Raw genomic sequence first — 18,634 nt, 5'->3', positions numbered from 1 at the left:
TAAAGCAGAAATTAGCACAATGTTGTAAATCAACTATACTTCAACAAAAAATTTAATAAAAAGGGTATATGCTGGTAATTCACATATAAACATACAAAAAAAATTCAGTCCCACTGATAGCTGGAAAAGTGCAAAGCAAAACAGTAAAGTGATGTAATTTCTTGACTTTTAGGTTGAAAAATTTGCTAATATAAAATATGGGCCAGAGTGTGGAGAAGTAGAAACTGTATTTTTGATGGTACAGTTTTAAGGGAGGATATTTTGCCAATACTGTGAAAATTTAAAAAGCATGTACCTTTTAACACAGCATTTCCACTTCTCCTTGGCTATCTACTCTAGGAATTAATTCACTTGTATATACAAAGAGCAGTATTGAAGGGTTTTCACTGTAGCAATATTGGTAATAGGAAAACTTCAAAACAACTTAAATGCTCACCCAAAAGTGAACTATGAAGCAATAAAAATGTGGCTCAGCGTGGACTGACGTAGAAATAGATACAATACTTAGAGATAAGACACATCATTAAGTTAAAAAGACAAGCTTATAATGCCATTTATAAAGTGTGAAAAGAAAGAAATCCCACAGAACAAACTTCTATTTCTGTATGTACTTATAGATGCATGTAGACGCAGAGAGAAAGTTAGAAAGGAGGATCAACACCAAACTAAAGACAGCGGGAGCCTAGCAGTGGTGGGGAAACAGAACCGTGGGGGTGGCTTAGTGACACCTTTTACAGTGAGAATGTGCTTGTGTATTTAATAGTATAATTTAATAAATCAAAATAGAAAAAGATGTAAATGCTGAGGCTTCAACTCCAGAGATTCTTAATTGGATGGTTGTGGTGGGAATTGGTGTTTATTTTTGATGTCTTCCTGAATGATTCTGATACCACAGGTTTGAATATTGGCTATTGGAGACCATAGAGCAAAGTCTTCAATTCAGCTTCTTATGTGTTTTCTATAATATAACTCCTTGTTAAAATCTGGCATAGTGCTTGTTTTGGCAGCATATACACTAAAACTGAAGCGATACAGTGAAGATTAGCATGGGCCCTGTGCGAGGATGACACAAATTGTGAAACATTCCATAATTGTGAAACATTCCATATAGGTAAATTTTATGTCATGTGTATTTTACCACAATTTAAAAATATAACAGTTTCATTTAATTAAAACCATAGAGAAGGATTTCAATTAACTGGGCCCTTTGTCACTAACTCAAATGTTGTCTGTCTCTGTTTAAATGAACATTGGTTTTTCCACTTGTCTTCAGGCAAAGCTCTATCTTTTCTCACCTGTAGCATTTTTAGGTATGAGGAGTCTGGGCCTGTCCATGACCACCCAGCACACTGTGTTTACCTGTCTCCTATGCTATGCTCAAGCACACCACTTCTGCACACTGTCGCTCAGCCCCCATGAGTCGAAGCAGTGTCCAATCTGAAGAGAGTTCCTTCTGATCTCAGGGAAGCATCTGTTTACCCTCCAGTTTCCTATTCCATTTTCTGTCCTGTTGGGAGCCAGAAAACAGAAAGAAAGGGCTCAGGCCCATGACTGTGCCCAAGTGAAGAGAACCACAGGAAGAATGTTCTTGTGAATAGGAGGCAGCTCACAAGTCGCTGCAGAAATATTGTTTTTTTATTATGGGATGCTACTCTAGACCCTGTTACATAAATTATAGTATAAAATCCTCCAAATTCTGAATTCCACCACACATCTGATCATAGGTGCTTTAGATAGGAGGGCATTCAGATTGTGGATCTGTACAAAAAAGCACTTAGAATAATAGTTCCTGGCACATAATAAACACATGCAAATAAACTACTGTTATGTTACATTTAGCCTGGCCCAGTGTGGCTGTTTTACTCATAGCCCAGAAACCTTTATCACATTCTGCATATTTAAACTCAGGAGAAGCAAGCACATCACACTGTGACCAACTGGGTGATGCCCCAACTCACCTTTAATGTAACGAGCCTTCCCTGTCTGCTTATCATCTCCTTTTTGGTTTTCCCGTCCCTACCCTCAGTTAGCAAGACAGGGACTCAATGTCGTGCTTATCAGCCGGACACCGGAAAAACTACAGGCCATTGCTGCGGAGATTGGTGAGTGACCCCAAGAAATAAGGGAGATGTTTGTGGAGCCCACCAGCCAAGTCTGCTCCTGTCCTGCCCATAGAGACATCTGTCAGCATCCCTAAGTCTGCTGTCTGGAGGCTGGGGTACCAGCCTCCTTAGGGGATCCCAGTTTACAAAGTTAAGTGCAGGATATAAGTGGCTTTAGTTCACTTCAGTTTAGTTCACCAGGGGTTCTTCAGGCTGCATGAAGCAGGGGCAGACTCACCCCACAAATAGGTCTACTCTCTTCTTTGGTCTAGTGTCTCCATATCTAGAATCAGACTCCCTCATCCAGAGGCCTCAGCTGTCTGATTGCTTCTGCTACTCCCTTCAAAAGCAGAATCTATGTATGGGACTTCACTTCCCTATGTCTATGCTGTGCTCCTTGCAGTAGGGCGAGGGACAATGCTTACTGCTAGTTGTTAGATTAAAAAAAAAAGATTTGATCCAGGGCTGCCATGTATGGTTTTGAAGGTTGTACACTATACAACCCCAAAAGACAGCATTTATATTATAAAGCTTTATTATTATGATCGACTCTGACGTGTTCTTAGTTAATAATGATCATCATATCCCTTTCTGGGCATTTGCATTTTAATAATAATTACTAATTTAGTAATTAATAAATTCCTTAACTCAAAGGAATGAGTCTTCAACTATGAAGACTCGTGAAGACCATAGCAGGCTGTCTGGGGGAGAGCCTTATTTCCCTGGAGAGAATTTGGGCTAAGAGAAGGCCGTGGGAGGTGTGGGGTTGAGCAGTCACAACGAGGAGGCTCAGTGCCCTTGAACCAGTGAATTCTGCTTTTGTTTTCGGTCTGGATATCAGAAATAACTTTGACCCGGGACTAGGACATTCTTCAGTGTTTCCCTTACAGTGCTAAAGTGTACTTTTTATCATCCTTTTGAAAAGCAAGTAGTGTCTTTGAACTGCCCCCAAACTTTGCCTTAAGATCACTTGCCCCAGAAATATTGGGTCTAATTCCAAAGCCAAGCAGGCAGCAGCTGGTGAAATCTGCCTGTTGCTTTTATATCTAAGAAAGAGCTCCTGCACAAGGCAAGTTCACATAAAACAGTGGAAAGAGGATTGAACTTGGAGGGAGCAGAGTTTGGGTGCCCTTGGTCAAGCTAGTAAGCTTCTCTGAGCCTTAATTTTCTCCTCTGAAAAATGGAGAAAATGCCTACTTTACAAGGTTGTTGAGAGGATTAAAAAATATACTGTGCAGGTAAATGTTTTATAAATGCTAAAGTGTTGGACAAATACAAAGGGTTTCTGAGTGTATGTGACGAGGACCTGACACTCACTGGGCAGAGGCATTGCACTTTGCTCTTACAGCCCTTAGTCCAGGGGTCTGAAACTTGAGCATGCACCACAGTCACCCCGAGCACATGTGAAAACAGATTACCAGGCCAACTCCCAGGGTTTCCCGGTTCAGTAGGTCTGGGGTGGAGCCTGAGATTTTGTGTTTCTAACAAGTTCTCAGTGATGCTGATGCTGTGGTCTGTGGACCTTGCTTTGAGAACCACTGCATTAAATCTGTTATAATGTCTTTACTTGTCACTGTAGTGACTCTTAGAATCACACAGAAACCATCATTCACAAATCTTTTAACACATCCCAGCATTTATCCGAGGCTATTTCTTGTTTCTAATTAAGGTGATGATGGGCTTGTGCTCTTAAGTGTCTGTTCAGGTAGTACAGGATCATTGGGAGAACATGGGCAAGGGGGGGATTTGGACTCCTGTTCATTAAAAAATAACTGTTGTCTCTAATGCAGAGTGGACGATAGGAAGTAGTGTGAAGATTATACAAGCAGATTTTACCAAAGATGACATCTATGAGTATATTAAAGAAAAACTTAAAGACTTAGAAATTGGAATTTTAGGTAAGTGAATTACAAAATGCAAAGCTTGTTGTAATAAATCAGTGAGACAATTATCTTAGTGATACTTGATTATTCAATAGTAGCTTACACTTAACCCATGACTGTAAGCTGTAGCATTAAACCAAATATTAAAGTTCAGTTCTTCAAGAGGAATTACTGGATTAACAAATTTGTATATGACTTTGGAATGTAGCAAATCTACATATTTCAATCTTCCCAACCATACTTCCTAGTATTAAAATATTTTTCTTTCACTGAACTGATATTGACATTTGGCAGGAAGAGGGAAACTTTGGCCTAAAGGAATTAGTTTAGCAAACAAACATCGCTGCAATTGATCCATGAAATAGTGAGTCAGTGTGGTTATCTGAGGACTGACTTTCTCATTTGGGAAATGAGATACAATTTTTTTCTGAGATAATTTATAGACAATCTGTTTTGTAACCACATCACAGTACAGTGTTTGTATTGTACATAGAAAGAAGATTTTGATTTCTAGAATAATTACATTTTTACTAATAAAAGTGTAAAACGTGTTGCAGGAAAACTGGAAAGAACAGATGAGCATGTAAAAGAGCTATGAATTTCTTGAAGTCCTGACAGCCTGAGATAGCATCTTGGTATATATCCTTCCAGATACATACACACATATTTTCAAAATCAGGATTAAACTTACGTACTGTTTTGCAACATTAAAAAAAAAATCATACATCACTAGTGTTCTCCCAGGTTTTTAAAACTCTGAGCAGTCATAGTTTTGAATGACTCCATTGCATCCCACCACCATGATTCATTTTATGTGCATTGTATTATAGGACCACAATTTCTTTCTCTCCAATTTCCTCACTGTTATCAAATGATGTTGCAACAAACAACCTTGTATATAAATCTTTTGTACATGTTTCCTTGGAAAACTTCCCAAGAATTCCTGGGTTGAGTATGACAATTTTTAAGGCTTTCAATAGACATTTGCCATGGGCTCTTCTGACATCTTTTTGTTTTGCCTCTTTTGGTCAGTCAACAATGTCGGCATGCTTCCAAACCTTCTCCCGCGTCATTTCCTTAACACACCGGATGACATCCAGGTAGGCCTATACTCTTCTGTGGATGTTTTCCTCTCACGTGGCCCTGAGCCCCCTGGCTGGGTAATCACCAGGGCCGGGAGGGGGTAATGGGATTGTATTCTGTATTACAGGTGGATGACTGGAGGTCTCCCTTTCTTTTCGCCTGAGTACTTGATACACAGTCAAGGGTACCGCTGTTCATGACTATCTCTAGGATAAGGACATCTTCCCTCTTCTCCACACACCAAAGTTTACCTATGCCAGTCTTTCGGGGCTCTGCACTTTGCTTTCTAAGGGGGTAATTCTGCCTAACAAATTCATAGCTGTGGATTCAGTGGGAGAAGGCCAGCTCTTTGGCTTTCTTTGTCTTCCCAGGTAATAAGATTCGTTCCACTTTCAGTGTGAGAGAAGCCCCTCGCACAGACTCTGTGGTTGGGGTTGTTGTGAGTTCAGCCAGCTTGACTCGGACCCATGACTGCCCTTGCTGGCCATGAGCAAATTTACTACACATTTAACAGTCTTTGAAGGCACTATATTTCGACACTTCCCCAAGCCCTGACCTTTGAAGTCGTGGGGTTATGACAATTCTGAACAGGCTAGCATGCTTCTATTCCCCAATCCTGAAGTATTCGTAAGGTTCTGTGTAGGCCCCACGTCTACTGTGTGGACAAATAATGCCAGATTGCTCGGACCCTGCTGAACATCCTCACCGGCCACACGTCTAACTCCACGGTCCCTGTTTCTGGCACAAGTTGGTGTCTCTCCATTAAGCAGGTTCCGTTCTTGCTTCTCTTTTTTTATGTCTGCATTTGTACTTGTCTATATGTCTGACCCTCTTTTCCTCTCTGTCTGTCTTGGGTGATTCTAGCAGTTTCTTTGACTGCCCTCTGTAGCTCGGAACCTGTATACCTTGTGTTATACAACCATTCACCTTTCTAATCTCTATGCTATTGTCTTCTAGACCACATATACTAACCTCCCTTCCTTCAGCTGGAAATTAACCATCTCCCTTTGAAAAACTGTTTCCGTATTCCTGCCGAAATTTTCAAGGAAACTCTTAATTGACTTCTATTCGAGATCACATTCTTATAGAATCATAATGTGGGTGTCAGATGTTTCCCCATTCTAGTGCATTCTGAATATCAACTAGGAGCCTAATTTGCAGGCTGAGGCAACCAATCAGACACACTTGCCCACTTCATGGTTGTTTAGCTCTGAATACTTTTCAAGAGAATTTCTCAAATGATCCGGCTGATTCATGATTGTGATTATTTATTACAGAGCCTCATCCACTGTAACATCACCTCGGTAGTGAAGGTATGTGATCAATGTAAGTGCTCAGTGCATTAAAATGTAGTAGCTGTTGGATTTGGCAACTCAGGAGAATTGGCCCCTTCCCTGTAGATGCAGAATTCTTTAAAATTGAACTGTACTTTAAAATTGAACTGAGAGACCATGTGGTAGCCTTTTAATTGTCTTGTCTGTTTTCATCAAGAAAATACAGTGGATTCATTCTCCCTAGCATATGAATCCTTTTTCTGCATTCAGTTTTGTCATATGTCAGAACATATTAGGCCTGATGATGATGAAACTTATTCAGGATTCCAAAGCAACTTAAAAAAAATTAGTATCTTCTTGTGATTTTAGTCTTTGTAAATAGAGGAAAGCTCACTCAGTTTGGAAAAAGGACAGAGGGTGTGGCTTGGATTTTATAGACTCTTGTTGTTCAAAAACTATTTGTTGAAGTGAAGTTCAAGTTCATATGTATTCTGATCCCAGATCAGTTACTAGTTAATTGGACAGCACTGGGCATGCTATTTAGCCCCTTTGAACTTCAGATTCTTCATCTGCTATTAAAAGAGTATTGAACTAATTGATGTGTCAGGTGCCATTCAGCACTCAGGTCCTTTTATTAGAATTAACTGCATACGCATTTATAGGCATGAGTACCACAAAGCTATCCTATGCTGTGTCTTTGTGTGAATAAGAAAAAGGGAGACAAATTGTCTGGGCAGACAATTTGGAGAAAGGTGCTGCTTAAGAGTGGACATAGCCCCATGCTTGGTGAGTAGATGATGCTTTTGTGTGAACACAATATTTCCCTTCCCTCTGAATGATAAGAGCCCTCTAAATGGCTTGCGAGTGAACCCTGGGCTTTCAGCCCACACTCACCCCCACAGCTGGGCACCTTGCTCGGTACACAAAATTCACAGCTGTGCCTGGCAGCCCTCATAACCACTCTGGCTGGTCCAATGGAACTTCAGCAATGAATCAGGTATGACTGATTTCATGGAACTGGGACCCTTATTGGGGAGCAGCAGGGGGCTGTCTCGTCTTCACAGCATGGACTGGCGGGGAGAACTGGTTTCCCAGAGGAAAATAGGTTCCTATCAACATAAAAAGGGGGGATGGATGCTGAACAGACCAAAAAAAATTTTTTTTTCATGTGGCTGCAGTTGAGCTGACAAAAATTATTTTCACCATTGGTTGTTTTTTTTTTTTTTTTTTTTGTAAGTATACTGGTATTTTATAGTTTCCTGCTCAGTTTTTATTGGTACATACATTCTTTTTATGCTGAGCAATCAATGGCTTTTTAAAATCCCCAGCTGATGTAATTGAAGGTTTTATATGTTCCACTGTTGTCTGCAGCCTTACCACTAAAATCTTTCACATTAATGGATACATTGATCTTTCATTCTTGGTCCATTTGATCACAGGGTTTCCCAAATGTATTTGACAACCCTCTGACTCTTTTAGCAGAGAAATGCTTTGATTTTCAAAAAAATTATTTTATATCTTGGTAGACACTAACTTCCTTAAGTAACAGAGAAAACAAATTGAAGTTTAGCTTCTAAGTCTGCAATGCCCAAGTTGGCCACGCTGGTTGGAAGCATGACTAGTATCACTTAATTATTCCAAAGGAACCATCTGGAAACACTAGAGTTCTCTATCAAAGGCAGAGATGGGAGAATGAGTTTGAGGGCAAAGGGAACGTGGGATAAGAGACTAAATACTGGAACCTTTGAGACAGGGACCCACAAAGTCCAGTGTTGTGTCTCTGATTGGGATCATTCACCCAGTCAGGCTTTTGGGAGACTGAGAAATGCTGTCCAACAATGCTCCAATTATATCCTTAATGAAGTTGGGAGAAGCAAGGAAAGGGTGTTGACATGATCTAGTCCTCATCCTTCTCTCACCTCCCTCAAAATCCAGGGTTTCAGAAGGCAGTCCAGTCTAGGAAGCCCTCACCACTCCCACCCCTGCCGCTTCTCCAGAGCAGTGAAAACATTATCTGGAGGCTCCCAGGGATGAGCTTAGGGGCCTTCCTAGGAAATGCAGGGCCCCAGACAGCATGAAAAATTAAGCAAACTTGTCTTCTGGTCCCCAGTGTCCTCTATTTCTCTGCCTCTCTCCATCTGTTTGGATCCTCTCTGTCTCAAACCTGCTCCCAAGACAGGGCCTGATTCCACTCAATTGTACTTTCAAGAACATTTCAGTCCATGGGTTTGCCTCTTTCTTAATTCTTAAAATGGATGCCTTAAAATTATGACATGAAAATCTTTCTTAATGAAATATTTAAGCTCCAGAACTGGCAGGGAAGACTTCTTCCAGGGACAGTAGGTTGGGGTGGGGAAGGGATTTTTCAATGCTGTTGTAATTCCAACAGGCCAGCAGACATGTTGTGTCTAGGGAGCTACTTCACAGACCACCTGCAGGCTGCCAATGAGGCTGCTGTTGAACTGAAGAGATGTCCTTCTCCATCTCATACCTTGTATGTGAGACACTCATGGACACTTGTTAGGTTTCCTGACAGTCCCCTAATTCTAACTCTTGTGTGAGTTTTGTAATGGCCAAACTACCTTTGCCTCTCTCCCAGAATGAAGGGTATCTGGGGAACCTCACTGTTGGTCCCACAGACATAAGCCAATTTCCATAGTTTTTCACTCCCTTCATTTTCCAGGAAGACTTCAGTTTTATGAAGAAGAAACCAGAGGCCTCTGAACTGTTTGCCATTTGTCTAAGTTGCCTTTTATGGGTTCCAGCCAGACTCTAGTGTTGTCAGAATTACCTCCAGTGAGTGTCAGCAGATTTTCAAGGCCATCTGAGAAGATGAAGCTCTTTCTCGTTTCCTCCAACACCTACTTCCTAAGTCCCCATGGCACATTGCTACATAGTTCTTTTGTCAGGGCTTAACTTTGCCCTTCTCTTATAGATGACACAGCTGATTCTGAAACACATGGAATCAAGGTAAGGTCTTTCCTTGGAAAAGCCATGGTCTGCCTGGCCTGGCAATCAGCTGACTTGGGGACCAGGGGGATATGGTTCATCTGCTGCTGCTTTAACAAATGATAAAACTATGATGAAAGGACATGGAGATTATGGTTGGACCAGGCCAGCTTTGCAAGCAGATAAGCATATTTGCAGGTCAAATGTAGCATATACTGGAGGGAGGAAGAGAACAGCAGTTTCAGCAGACATTGTGTTAAAAAAATTAACTCACAGTGAGTGTAAAAGACACTTCAGAAGTTGGCCTGAGACCAAGATCATCTCTTTGTTATTATGCATTTCAGCTCTTGTCAGAATGAATACTCCAGTTTTGGGGTAAAAATCACCACCCCATCAGTGTCTCTATTTATTCCATGTTTTAAATCACCCTATTACAATGCCCATTTGGGAGCTGGTTTTTCTCAGGTGGTATTCACTAAAAGCAAATGGTTAATAGTTTTATCTTCCCTAGAGAAAGAAGGGGCTTGGCCTTGTATTCCAATTTTCAGTTTCTTGATTTTTCTGGATTGAATCCATCTAGTTGGGAAGGATTAAGGATATTGAATTTCAAAAGGGTAAGTAAGAACCCCAGAGACTTATGTAGGAGTGCCTGTGTGAGCAGATGATGGACTGTCAAATTCCACCCAAGACAGGATTCTGCATATGACATCTGTCCTGTTGTGGGTCATCTTTATGAGTCAGAAGGGAACTTGAGCTCATATGGTCACATTTGAGAGAGAAGGATCACTTCCCCCTTGAGTGTTGTCTGAGCTGAGTTGGTTCTCTGCATTTTGGTGGTGGATCTTTGCTGTAGCAGAGCCCCTGTTTCCAGTCACAAGCTCTTGAAGTCAACTGACCGCCGAGTGGCATCACTGTGTGGTGTAGTTCATGATTGAGGTGAAGTTCCACTGACAGTTCTTGGAAGCAGAACACTTAGCACACATGGAAACCTAGAGAGGGTGGAAGTTTCCCAGCATTCACATGAGCCCCTTTATTTTCTTCCTTCTCAAGGTGTAATCAGGCAGCAAAACTATTGAAACTTTGTTTCTTGCCTTTTAGGCGGAAAGGTCTCATCTTGAACATATCTTCTGGGGTGGCCCTCTTTCCCTGGCCTCTGTACTCCACATATTCGGCTTCTAAGGTGAGTGACAGATGTAGTCCAAGCCTCCTTCTCCTTCTTCCTTTTGTTTTTCCCATTTAGCATTTTCCTTTGGATCATCTGGCAAGGCGATGGACTGATTTGCCTAGAGGCACTCTTCTGGGTACAGGGAGGAGCGAGTCAGCCAGTATCTGGGTGCAAATTAGAAAAAGATGCTGCCCTTGGGCTGATGAAGCCTCGCAGCAGCACAGCCGGGCAAGCGCAGCCCCCATGGAATTCCAGCTCCCACTCACTTCCTTGCCTGGGAGCCCTGCGCTCCTCTGGCCAGCAAGTAACATTGTAGTTTCCTTCCATCCCAGAGGCCTCACCAGGTGTCCTCTTGCCCTAGCCATAAAACAAATCTTTGGAACTGTGGGTGCTCTAGACAAGGCAGAGCTCCCCCCGGGTAGGGTATCTATATGCAGTGGCCCTAGGTATGTATTTATTACAAAACGTATGTTCCTTCTCATTGCGGGAGCTCTTCCCAGACCAAGAAATGAAGTTCTAACTCCCATCAAGACAAACTGCTGCATTTTAAGGTGAAGAAGATAAGCTCCCTGTGGTGTCCTTTGAAATCTGAGTGAATTGGCTCTGACAGAGAATCAAGTCCTTAGGTGTTTCTCCTTCTTGCTCCAGGCTTTTGTGTGCACATTTTCCAAGGCACTGCAAGCAGAATATAAAGAGAAAGGAATCATTATCCAGGTGAGGTCAACAGTTCTGAGTCCTTGGGAATGGGAACTCTGGATCCCCATGGAGCCTGGGCCACTGCTTCCTGCAGGACAGGTTGTACATGTGTGACCAGGAGAGAGGGTCTGGATGACACCATGTGAATCCCTATGACCATAGAGGTGGCAGCGGAGCCACCGTGGTTCTGCCTGCTGCTGCCCTCACCATGCCCTGGGTGCTGGAGAAGGAAATGGGGTGGGATAAGTGAGTGCTCAGAAATGCTTGCTACCCAGTGCTGCATCAGGACAGAAATAGGGTCTTGTCTAAGCATCCTTTACTCTCCGACCTAGATAGAGGAGACACGCTCATGTGGGAGGAATTGTGGAGAAGGAACAAAAGAAAACTGGGCACTTGGTCAATGTTGGAAGAGGGGAGAGGGTGCTTCGCTTGGGGGCTGTTCACCTGTGATGGAACACAGAGATCTCCACACTCTGGTTCTTGAGCACTTGGGGAAGAGATGCTCTGCTCTCCATTTCCCCTACAATGACAGAGTGGTCACGGAGTTGACCTTGTCCTAACTGTAAACAAAGCTGGGTTGTCACTGCCGTCTGTAGGCTGAGCAATATGATGTGCTTCCTTCAGCAACACAATTAACTCTAAGTGGTTTCTGGAACCTGGAATAAACAGTTTACGGTTAATTGTTTGGGAAGAAGTTTGATGACATACTATTAGGAATGAAAAAGGCACACTCAGTTATATTTTTAAAATTACTGCTGCACATACTGATTTTCAATTAAAATACCCAGGTGAGAGTATCCCAGTATAAATTAACCAGCTATAGCATGAAGCTTATTCAACAGGCAGATATGAGTTAATAGTAGGAGCTTTGTAAATAACATCATCTTCCCAGTTGTAGTGAGTGATTGTAACAGACTTGTCACTAGACTACAGTCCCATTCTCTGCCCTGCTGAACTAAAGTCTCACCTATCAGAGATTATTCCCTTCTATCCATTCTCCAACTCCCAGCTGAGGACGGATTCCTTTTGCAACAGCTCTACCTTATATATGTTAAGTTTTCTGCAGTAAAAAATAATCCCTAAAATCTCATTGGCTTAAAACCACAAAGATTTATTTCTCATTCATGCTACACATTCACTGTGAACTGTCAGAGGGGATTAGCTCACTGTAGTGACGCAGGGACCCAGGCTGATGGAGCAGCCGCCATCTTGGATATTGTCAGTTGACATGTCAAAGAAAAAGTGGTAGGAGTTCAAGAGACTTGCTTTGATAATTAGGGGCTCTGACAATTACTGAGCCTGTACTTTAGAGCCCACGAGCCACAACTACTGAAGCCCGCATGCTGCAACTACTGAAGCCCACGCACCTACAGCCCATGCTCCACAACAAAGAGAAGCCACCACAATGAGAAGCCCGTGCACTGCAATGAAGAATAGCCCCCGTTCGCTGCAACTAGCGAAAGCCTGTGCACAGCAACAAAGACCCAATGGAGCCAAAAAAAAAAAAAAAAAAAGAATAAAGATAATTAAGGGCTCTGGCTCAGAAAAGTCACATGTCACTTTTGCTCATACTCATTGGTCAGGTCTGGTCACATGGTCCCACCCAACCATAGGGACCCAGGAAGTGCAATTCTATCATGTGTCTGGAAGAAAGAAGAACTAGAAATATTTGGTGAACAACACTAAATTTTAGTGTTGAGTATCAAGTCTTAGCATCATCTCGATCTTGATAATTGTGGGCCAGAGATGCTGTAGCTGCTAAGTTAGTGGGTTCTGCGGGGCAGAAGGTGTGGGAGGAGGTGAGGAAGGGGGAGGGAGCCCCTTCCCTCATGCAGAAGCCTCGGAGCTGCTCCAAGTCCTGGAAAAGACACTGTGACATTCTGAAAACCAACTGGTCTCTCCAAACACGCATGTAATTGGTGCTCAGTAAATATTTGTAAAATTCCTGAGGAAGTATGTACTGTACTCTTGGGTTTGATTTTCAAATCCCAGTGCTGCTGCCATTTATTATCTGAGTGTTTTGGACAGCCTGCTTAAACTCTGTGAGCTTGTTTCCCCATCTGTAAAAAGGGGTTTATAATAGCTGCTTCTCTGGGTTACTGTGACGATCTAATGAATAAATAAGTATGCAAATTTAACCAATATTTATTGAGCCCTTGTTTTATACATAAAGGTGTTTTGTCAACCAAAACTCACTGTAAGAATGGAAACACTTTTTATTATTTCCCTATCTGAAAACTGGGTTTGAAAATGCAAGCTTCTTATATTTTTCTAAGAATACACTTTGAGATCTTTGGAAGAAAAATGTTATGCAAATTAATAACCGCATTCATTTCCATGAGAACCAATTGAATCGAATTGACTGACATACATTGGATTAAATTATGAAACAACGTAATTTCAAGTGTGATGAGGAAAAAAAAGTGATGTGACAAAAATTTCAAAGGTGATGTGAAGAAAAAGAAAACAAGCATGGATATTTTTTTTTCCCTAAAGATGCCAAGGTCTCTGTGTCTGGGAATAAAGTAAGAAACCCCATTATGAAGCCTCATGCCAGGCCACAAGGTGGTGAGACCACCAGTGGAAACATGGTATTGGGTTTTCAGGGTACAGTCTTCTGTTGTTTATTTTTCTTACCATGACAGGAAAGATTATGAGGTATGTGCCACTCCTGGCTCCTAACCGAAGTGTGAAAGTGGGAATCTAAAGTACTTGAAAGTGCTCCAATTTGGTTATGTGTGTTAGAAATAAACTTCTGTGATAGGGTTGCCAGATAAAACACAGGACATCCAGTTAAATTTGAATTTCAGATAACAAATAATCTTTTGAGAATAAGTACATCCCATGCAATACTTGGGATATAATTAAACTGAAAATTTTTCCATTGTTTGTCTTCAAATATAACTGGGTGTCCTGCATTTTCACTTTCTAAGTTGGGGAACGTGCTCTAAGACAGAGCTCCTCGTTCACCCTGTGTGCATTTGAACCACTTGGTGTTGTGTGGCTAAGGCCTCATCTTGAGTTAGTTGCCACGTTAAGCCAGAAACTGGCCTTTCTGGTTCCCAGCTCTGTGCTCGTTCTATACCTTTAACTGTTCTCTTATCATATAGTATCCTGAGACTTTTTAGGGGGGGAACAGAGTTGGAACATGAAGGGATGGTAAAATGGGTATTAGTTTCTCAGGGCTGGGCAGATTGCTCCTGTGTTACGGTCTTTATTTCCCATTGTAGGTGCTCACCCCGTATGCTGTTTCAACCCCAATGACAAAGTATCTAAATACCAACATGATAACCAAGACTGCTGATGAGTTTGTTAAAGAATCACTGAATTATGTCACGATTGGAGACGAAACCTGTGGCTGCCTCGCCCATGAAATCTTGGTAATTGATAACTTCTCCTTTCTTGAAGCAAGGGAGGACAGACAAGCAGGGGGCCCTAGCAGGGCTTAGCCAGCTCTTCCTTGCTGTTGGAGCTTTCAGCCGTTCTCTGTCACGCAAGGATAGTGATGCCAGAGGTACGCTGCTGAGGGTAATCCAGCCTGTGAAAAGGCGTATCTAGCAAGGGGAAGGAGAAGCTGAAGCACTGGGTGCCCAGCCTATAGATAACTCTGAAGTTGGCAAATCTCACCCTTGACTGCCTCACCTCTGCCCTCAGAAAGTAAGGCGGCTCCCAGAGCTTTGTGAAGGTCAGGCCAAAACACAGGGTGCTTCCCTGTAGGAGCTGTCGATGTCCTTGGCCCTCTGTGCCAGTAGATGTTTAACTATGCAGGAAAAAACCAAAAATAAAACAAAACACCTTGATTTGTAGCGTTTGCTGATTTCCATGACTGATGTTAAGCTACCAGTGTGTGGTCACTGCACATGAATTCAGGAGGAGAGCTCACAATTGGCTCTCGTGAGAAAGTACAGTCTGGTTCCTGTACACCACGGGCTTCATCAAACGTGGAAATAAAGTCTGAAGTATATGGCACGAGGAGTTCTTACCATCCCTGGGCTGCTTTTAGGAAAAAACACAAACATGAAACAAAGGTGGACTTGAGTTTCACACTAATACTGAAAACAGACAAACAGTGTCAGGGTAGTTCTGTTTCCAGCGTCACCAAAGAATTTTAGACAGATCTTTACTTTCCCTTCATGTGTCAGCTTTCTCCTCTGCCTCATATGTTTTTCTACCATGGGAATTAGGCTTCTTTATTTCTCTCTGTCTCTCTCTGATGCTAGAGAGATTCATGGGTCAATGCACTAAATCCTCCCAAAGCATTCAGCTGTCTCCTGGGACTCAGTACTGAGACTCTGGCAAGAGATACTGAATTGCCTTAGCTGATTACTTGCTACTTTTACTGTAGAATCTCAACAATGTGCAGAATCACCATTTGAACACACAGTGCCAAGTGGACAAGCAGAAAGAATATAAGATCTTTATTTTGCCTATTGCTGATCTGGTTTTTCTTCAGACCACTACTTGCTGCATGGCACGAAAACAAATTAGTGGAATGTCTAATGAGTTTAAACTTAGTTTGATCTGATAATCTAAACTGTCCATTTAGGAAATATGCTGTCCATTATTTAGAGAAAAATGTTCAGTCTTGCCTGAGTGTCCCTTCTTCTGGCCTCTCTCACTAAAATGACACTGGGGAAAGAGTCCCTATGATCTCCTGCTGGTCCTTAAGTGTGTGTGGCTGGTGTCCCTAATCAATCTGATGGTTGCTCACCTTGCTGGTTTATGTCTGTGGGGTTGTGGGGATGACTCCTTCTGTCCTTTTGGCTAGGCCAATGCATTCCCCAGCTACTGATGGCTGAACATGCCTGAATCTCTGCTACCTCCCTCATCCAGCCAGAGGCCAGCTGTCCATCTGCAGCTTTGGTTCACAGAGGCCCTCTGGCTCTCTACTCTGCATCAGCACCAATTTGAACCTGAGGGATGCTGGAAAACCAAATCTCAGCACTTACCTCGCCACACTGAGATAATATTCTGTGGCTGCACTCCAGCAGAGTGGAGGCAATAAACCCTCCTTTGCTACCATTACTTATTTATCACACTTTCCTATCCTTCACCCCAGGCCCCCAGCCCTCCTGCGTAAGCTCAGAGGACACACATCAGAGGACACACATCTGGCCACGTCTTCCTCTTTCTCTCTTGTACCTCCCACCATAGCCAGGGCAGAAAAAGTACAGGCTTTTTGTATGCTTTCCCAGGGTCACATCCTGTCCATCTCAGAGGGATTTAGGTAGCTCCAGTGGATAAGACATCCTCTCCTCCCCTTAGCAGAACTTTTAGTCCTCCAGGATATTGATGTTTTAAATGGAATCCATTAGCATTTAGAAAATGTTTTCTTGAGACAATAGCATGGCTTGCAAGACTATTGTCTTGCTACATACATACTGTAATCCAATTCTAGATGTCAAAAGTTGAATTTTTTTTTTTCTTTTCTCTTTGATTTCTTATGTAACAAATTCTAATCTCTACTGGTAAACAGATGCCAAAAACAGTAGGAAAAAGTCTTTGTGCCTGGTGAAGCAAAAGAGAAAACAAAGGAAAACACATAAATCATTAAAACCATTAAAACCAATTTTGAATTTGCCAGGGTTTAGAAAGATCGTTGAATCTAAAGTTATGGGTAATCAAGTAGAATCAACCAGTAAACAAGCAAGTCTTCCATTTCAAAGAGGTGAGGCAAAGACAGGATGCTCTCTACCCTCAAGGAGTTTTGGGGCAGCAGTTGAGGTGGGACTGGAGCCTCTACCTAAGAATCCGTGTGGAACTTGGGGCTTCATAGTTACCTCATTTAATTCTCCTAAACATCTTGTGAGACAGGACATTTGGCTCCCCTTTTACATTGAGGAAACCAAAGCTCAGAGCTGGATCAGATCAGATGAAGCTCAGATGGATCAGAGGGCCCAAGACCACCTGACTGGTAAAGGTGATGCAAGGGTTTAAGTCCACTTTTGTCTGATGCCAAACATTTTCTGTTTCCTTCTACATGGCACCTCCAGGTCGGGAGAAGGTAGATAAAGATGGGGATGGGAGAGGGGGCCTTTTAGAACATTTTCTGGGGACCTGGGATTTCAGTTTATTTTATTTATGGCTGACTTCAGTAAGCCAAAACATTTAGTTCAAGACAAAGCTAATGGAAGGGTTTGATTTTGCTGTGAAATAAAAAAAGCTCTGTCTGGGAGAAAAATGAAGTTCTTGAAGAAGATGTTGCATTGATTCATAGACTTGGCCAGTGGATGAAGAGCTCTACTTTGGTTCCCAGAAACCATCTTTAGTTTCCTGCTTTGGGATACCTCAGAGGACTGCAAAAATCTGAAGGTTCAAGCTGCCCACAAGGCTCAAGTTTTCCTCTAGTTGAACTTCTGTTGTTTTGTAGGTAGATTGAGGAATGTTGGATTAACCGGATCACACTGTGGACAAAATGATTACTTCTGGGGGCCTGGACCTGCCTTATAGGACACAAGTGTAATTTGAGGGCAAGAACCTTCCAAGGCCTGTGCCTCTTGCCTGAAAAGCAATAGGCATTTGTGCCTCAACTTGAGGCTTCCCCTCCTTTTCAAAGCAAATACTCCATGATAATAATTTACACCTTGCTATGACTCATTTCCATTCATTAACTCTTTAAAAGAATTTTTTTCTTCCAGTTTTATTGAGATATAATTGACATACAGCATTCTATAAGTTTAAGGTGTACATCAAAATGATTTGACTTACATGAAATGATGACCACAATAAGTTTGGTGAACATTCATCATCTCATATGGATACAAAATTAAGGAAATAAAAAATTTTTTTTCGTTTGATGAGACCTCTTAGGATTTACTCTCTTAACAACTTTCATATATAATATACAACAGTGTTAACTATATTTATCATGTTGTACACTGCTTCCCTAGTACCTTTTTATCTTTTAACTGGAAGTTTGTACCTTTTGACTGCCTTCATTCACTTCCCACTCCCCCAATGACCCATGCCATACCCTCATCTTTGGTAACCACAAGTCTGATCTCTTTTGCTATGTGTTTGTTTGTTTTTGAAGAATAATTGACTTACAATTTTATGTTAGTTCCTGTTACACAACATAGTGATTAGATACTTCTGTACATTTTAACATGATCACCATGATAAGTCTAAATTTGATTTCTCACCCATGCAAAGATATTACATAATTATGGACTATATTCCCCACACTGTACATTTCATGCCTGTGACTCAATTATTTTGCAACTGTAAGTTTGTACCTCTTAATCTCCCTCCTCTATTTCTCTCCTCCCCCCACCATCCTCCCCTCTGGCAACCACTTGTTTGTTCTCTGGATCTATGTTTATGTTTTGTTATGTTTGTTCATTTGTTTTGTTTTTTAGATTCCACATATAAGTGAAATCATACAGTATATGTCTTCCTGTCTGACTTATTTTACTTAGCATAATACCCTTTAGGTCCACCTATGTTGCCACAAATAGCAAAATTTCATTCTTTTTTATGGCT

General features: G+C 41.8%; 1 protein-coding gene and 1 non-coding gene across 3 annotated transcripts in view; both read left to right on the top strand.

Moving 5' to 3' along the window:
- Positions 1–18,634, top strand: part of HSD17B3 (hydroxysteroid 17-beta dehydrogenase 3) — a 36,405-nt gene that overhangs the window by 8,434 nt on the left and 9,337 nt on the right. The window contains exons 2-9 of one of the 2 annotated variants that reach the window (XM_068552877.1): positions 2,027–2,102; positions 3,893–4,000; positions 5,018–5,085; positions 6,346–6,381; positions 9,278–9,312; positions 10,390–10,471; positions 11,105–11,170; positions 14,383–14,532. In XM_068552877.1, coding sequence (XP_068408978.1) covers positions 2,027–2,102; positions 3,893–4,000; positions 5,018–5,085; positions 6,346–6,381; positions 9,278–9,312; positions 10,390–10,471; positions 11,105–11,170; positions 14,383–14,532 — 621 coding nt within the window. The remainder of the gene's footprint in view (positions 1–2,026; positions 2,103–3,892; positions 4,001–5,017; positions 5,086–6,345; positions 6,382–9,277; positions 9,313–10,389; positions 10,472–11,104; positions 11,171–14,382; positions 14,533–18,634) is intronic. The other variant, XM_068552878.1, reaches the window with a different exon arrangement.
- On the top strand, positions 992–1,095 carry LOC137771118 (U6 spliceosomal RNA). Its single transcript, XR_011075329.1, has one exon. It is a non-coding gene; the product is annotated as a U6 spliceosomal RNA (small nuclear RNA).

Source organism: Eschrichtius robustus, chromosome 10 (assembly GCF_028021215.1).
Source record: "Eschrichtius robustus isolate mEscRob2 chromosome 10, mEscRob2.pri, whole genome shotgun sequence".
In the NCBI taxonomy this organism is placed as follows: domain Eukaryota; kingdom Metazoa; phylum Chordata; class Mammalia; order Artiodactyla; family Eschrichtiidae; genus Eschrichtius; species Eschrichtius robustus.
The sequence above is the reverse complement of the archived record's forward strand: the minus strand, read 5'-3'. Positions and strand labels throughout refer to the sequence as shown.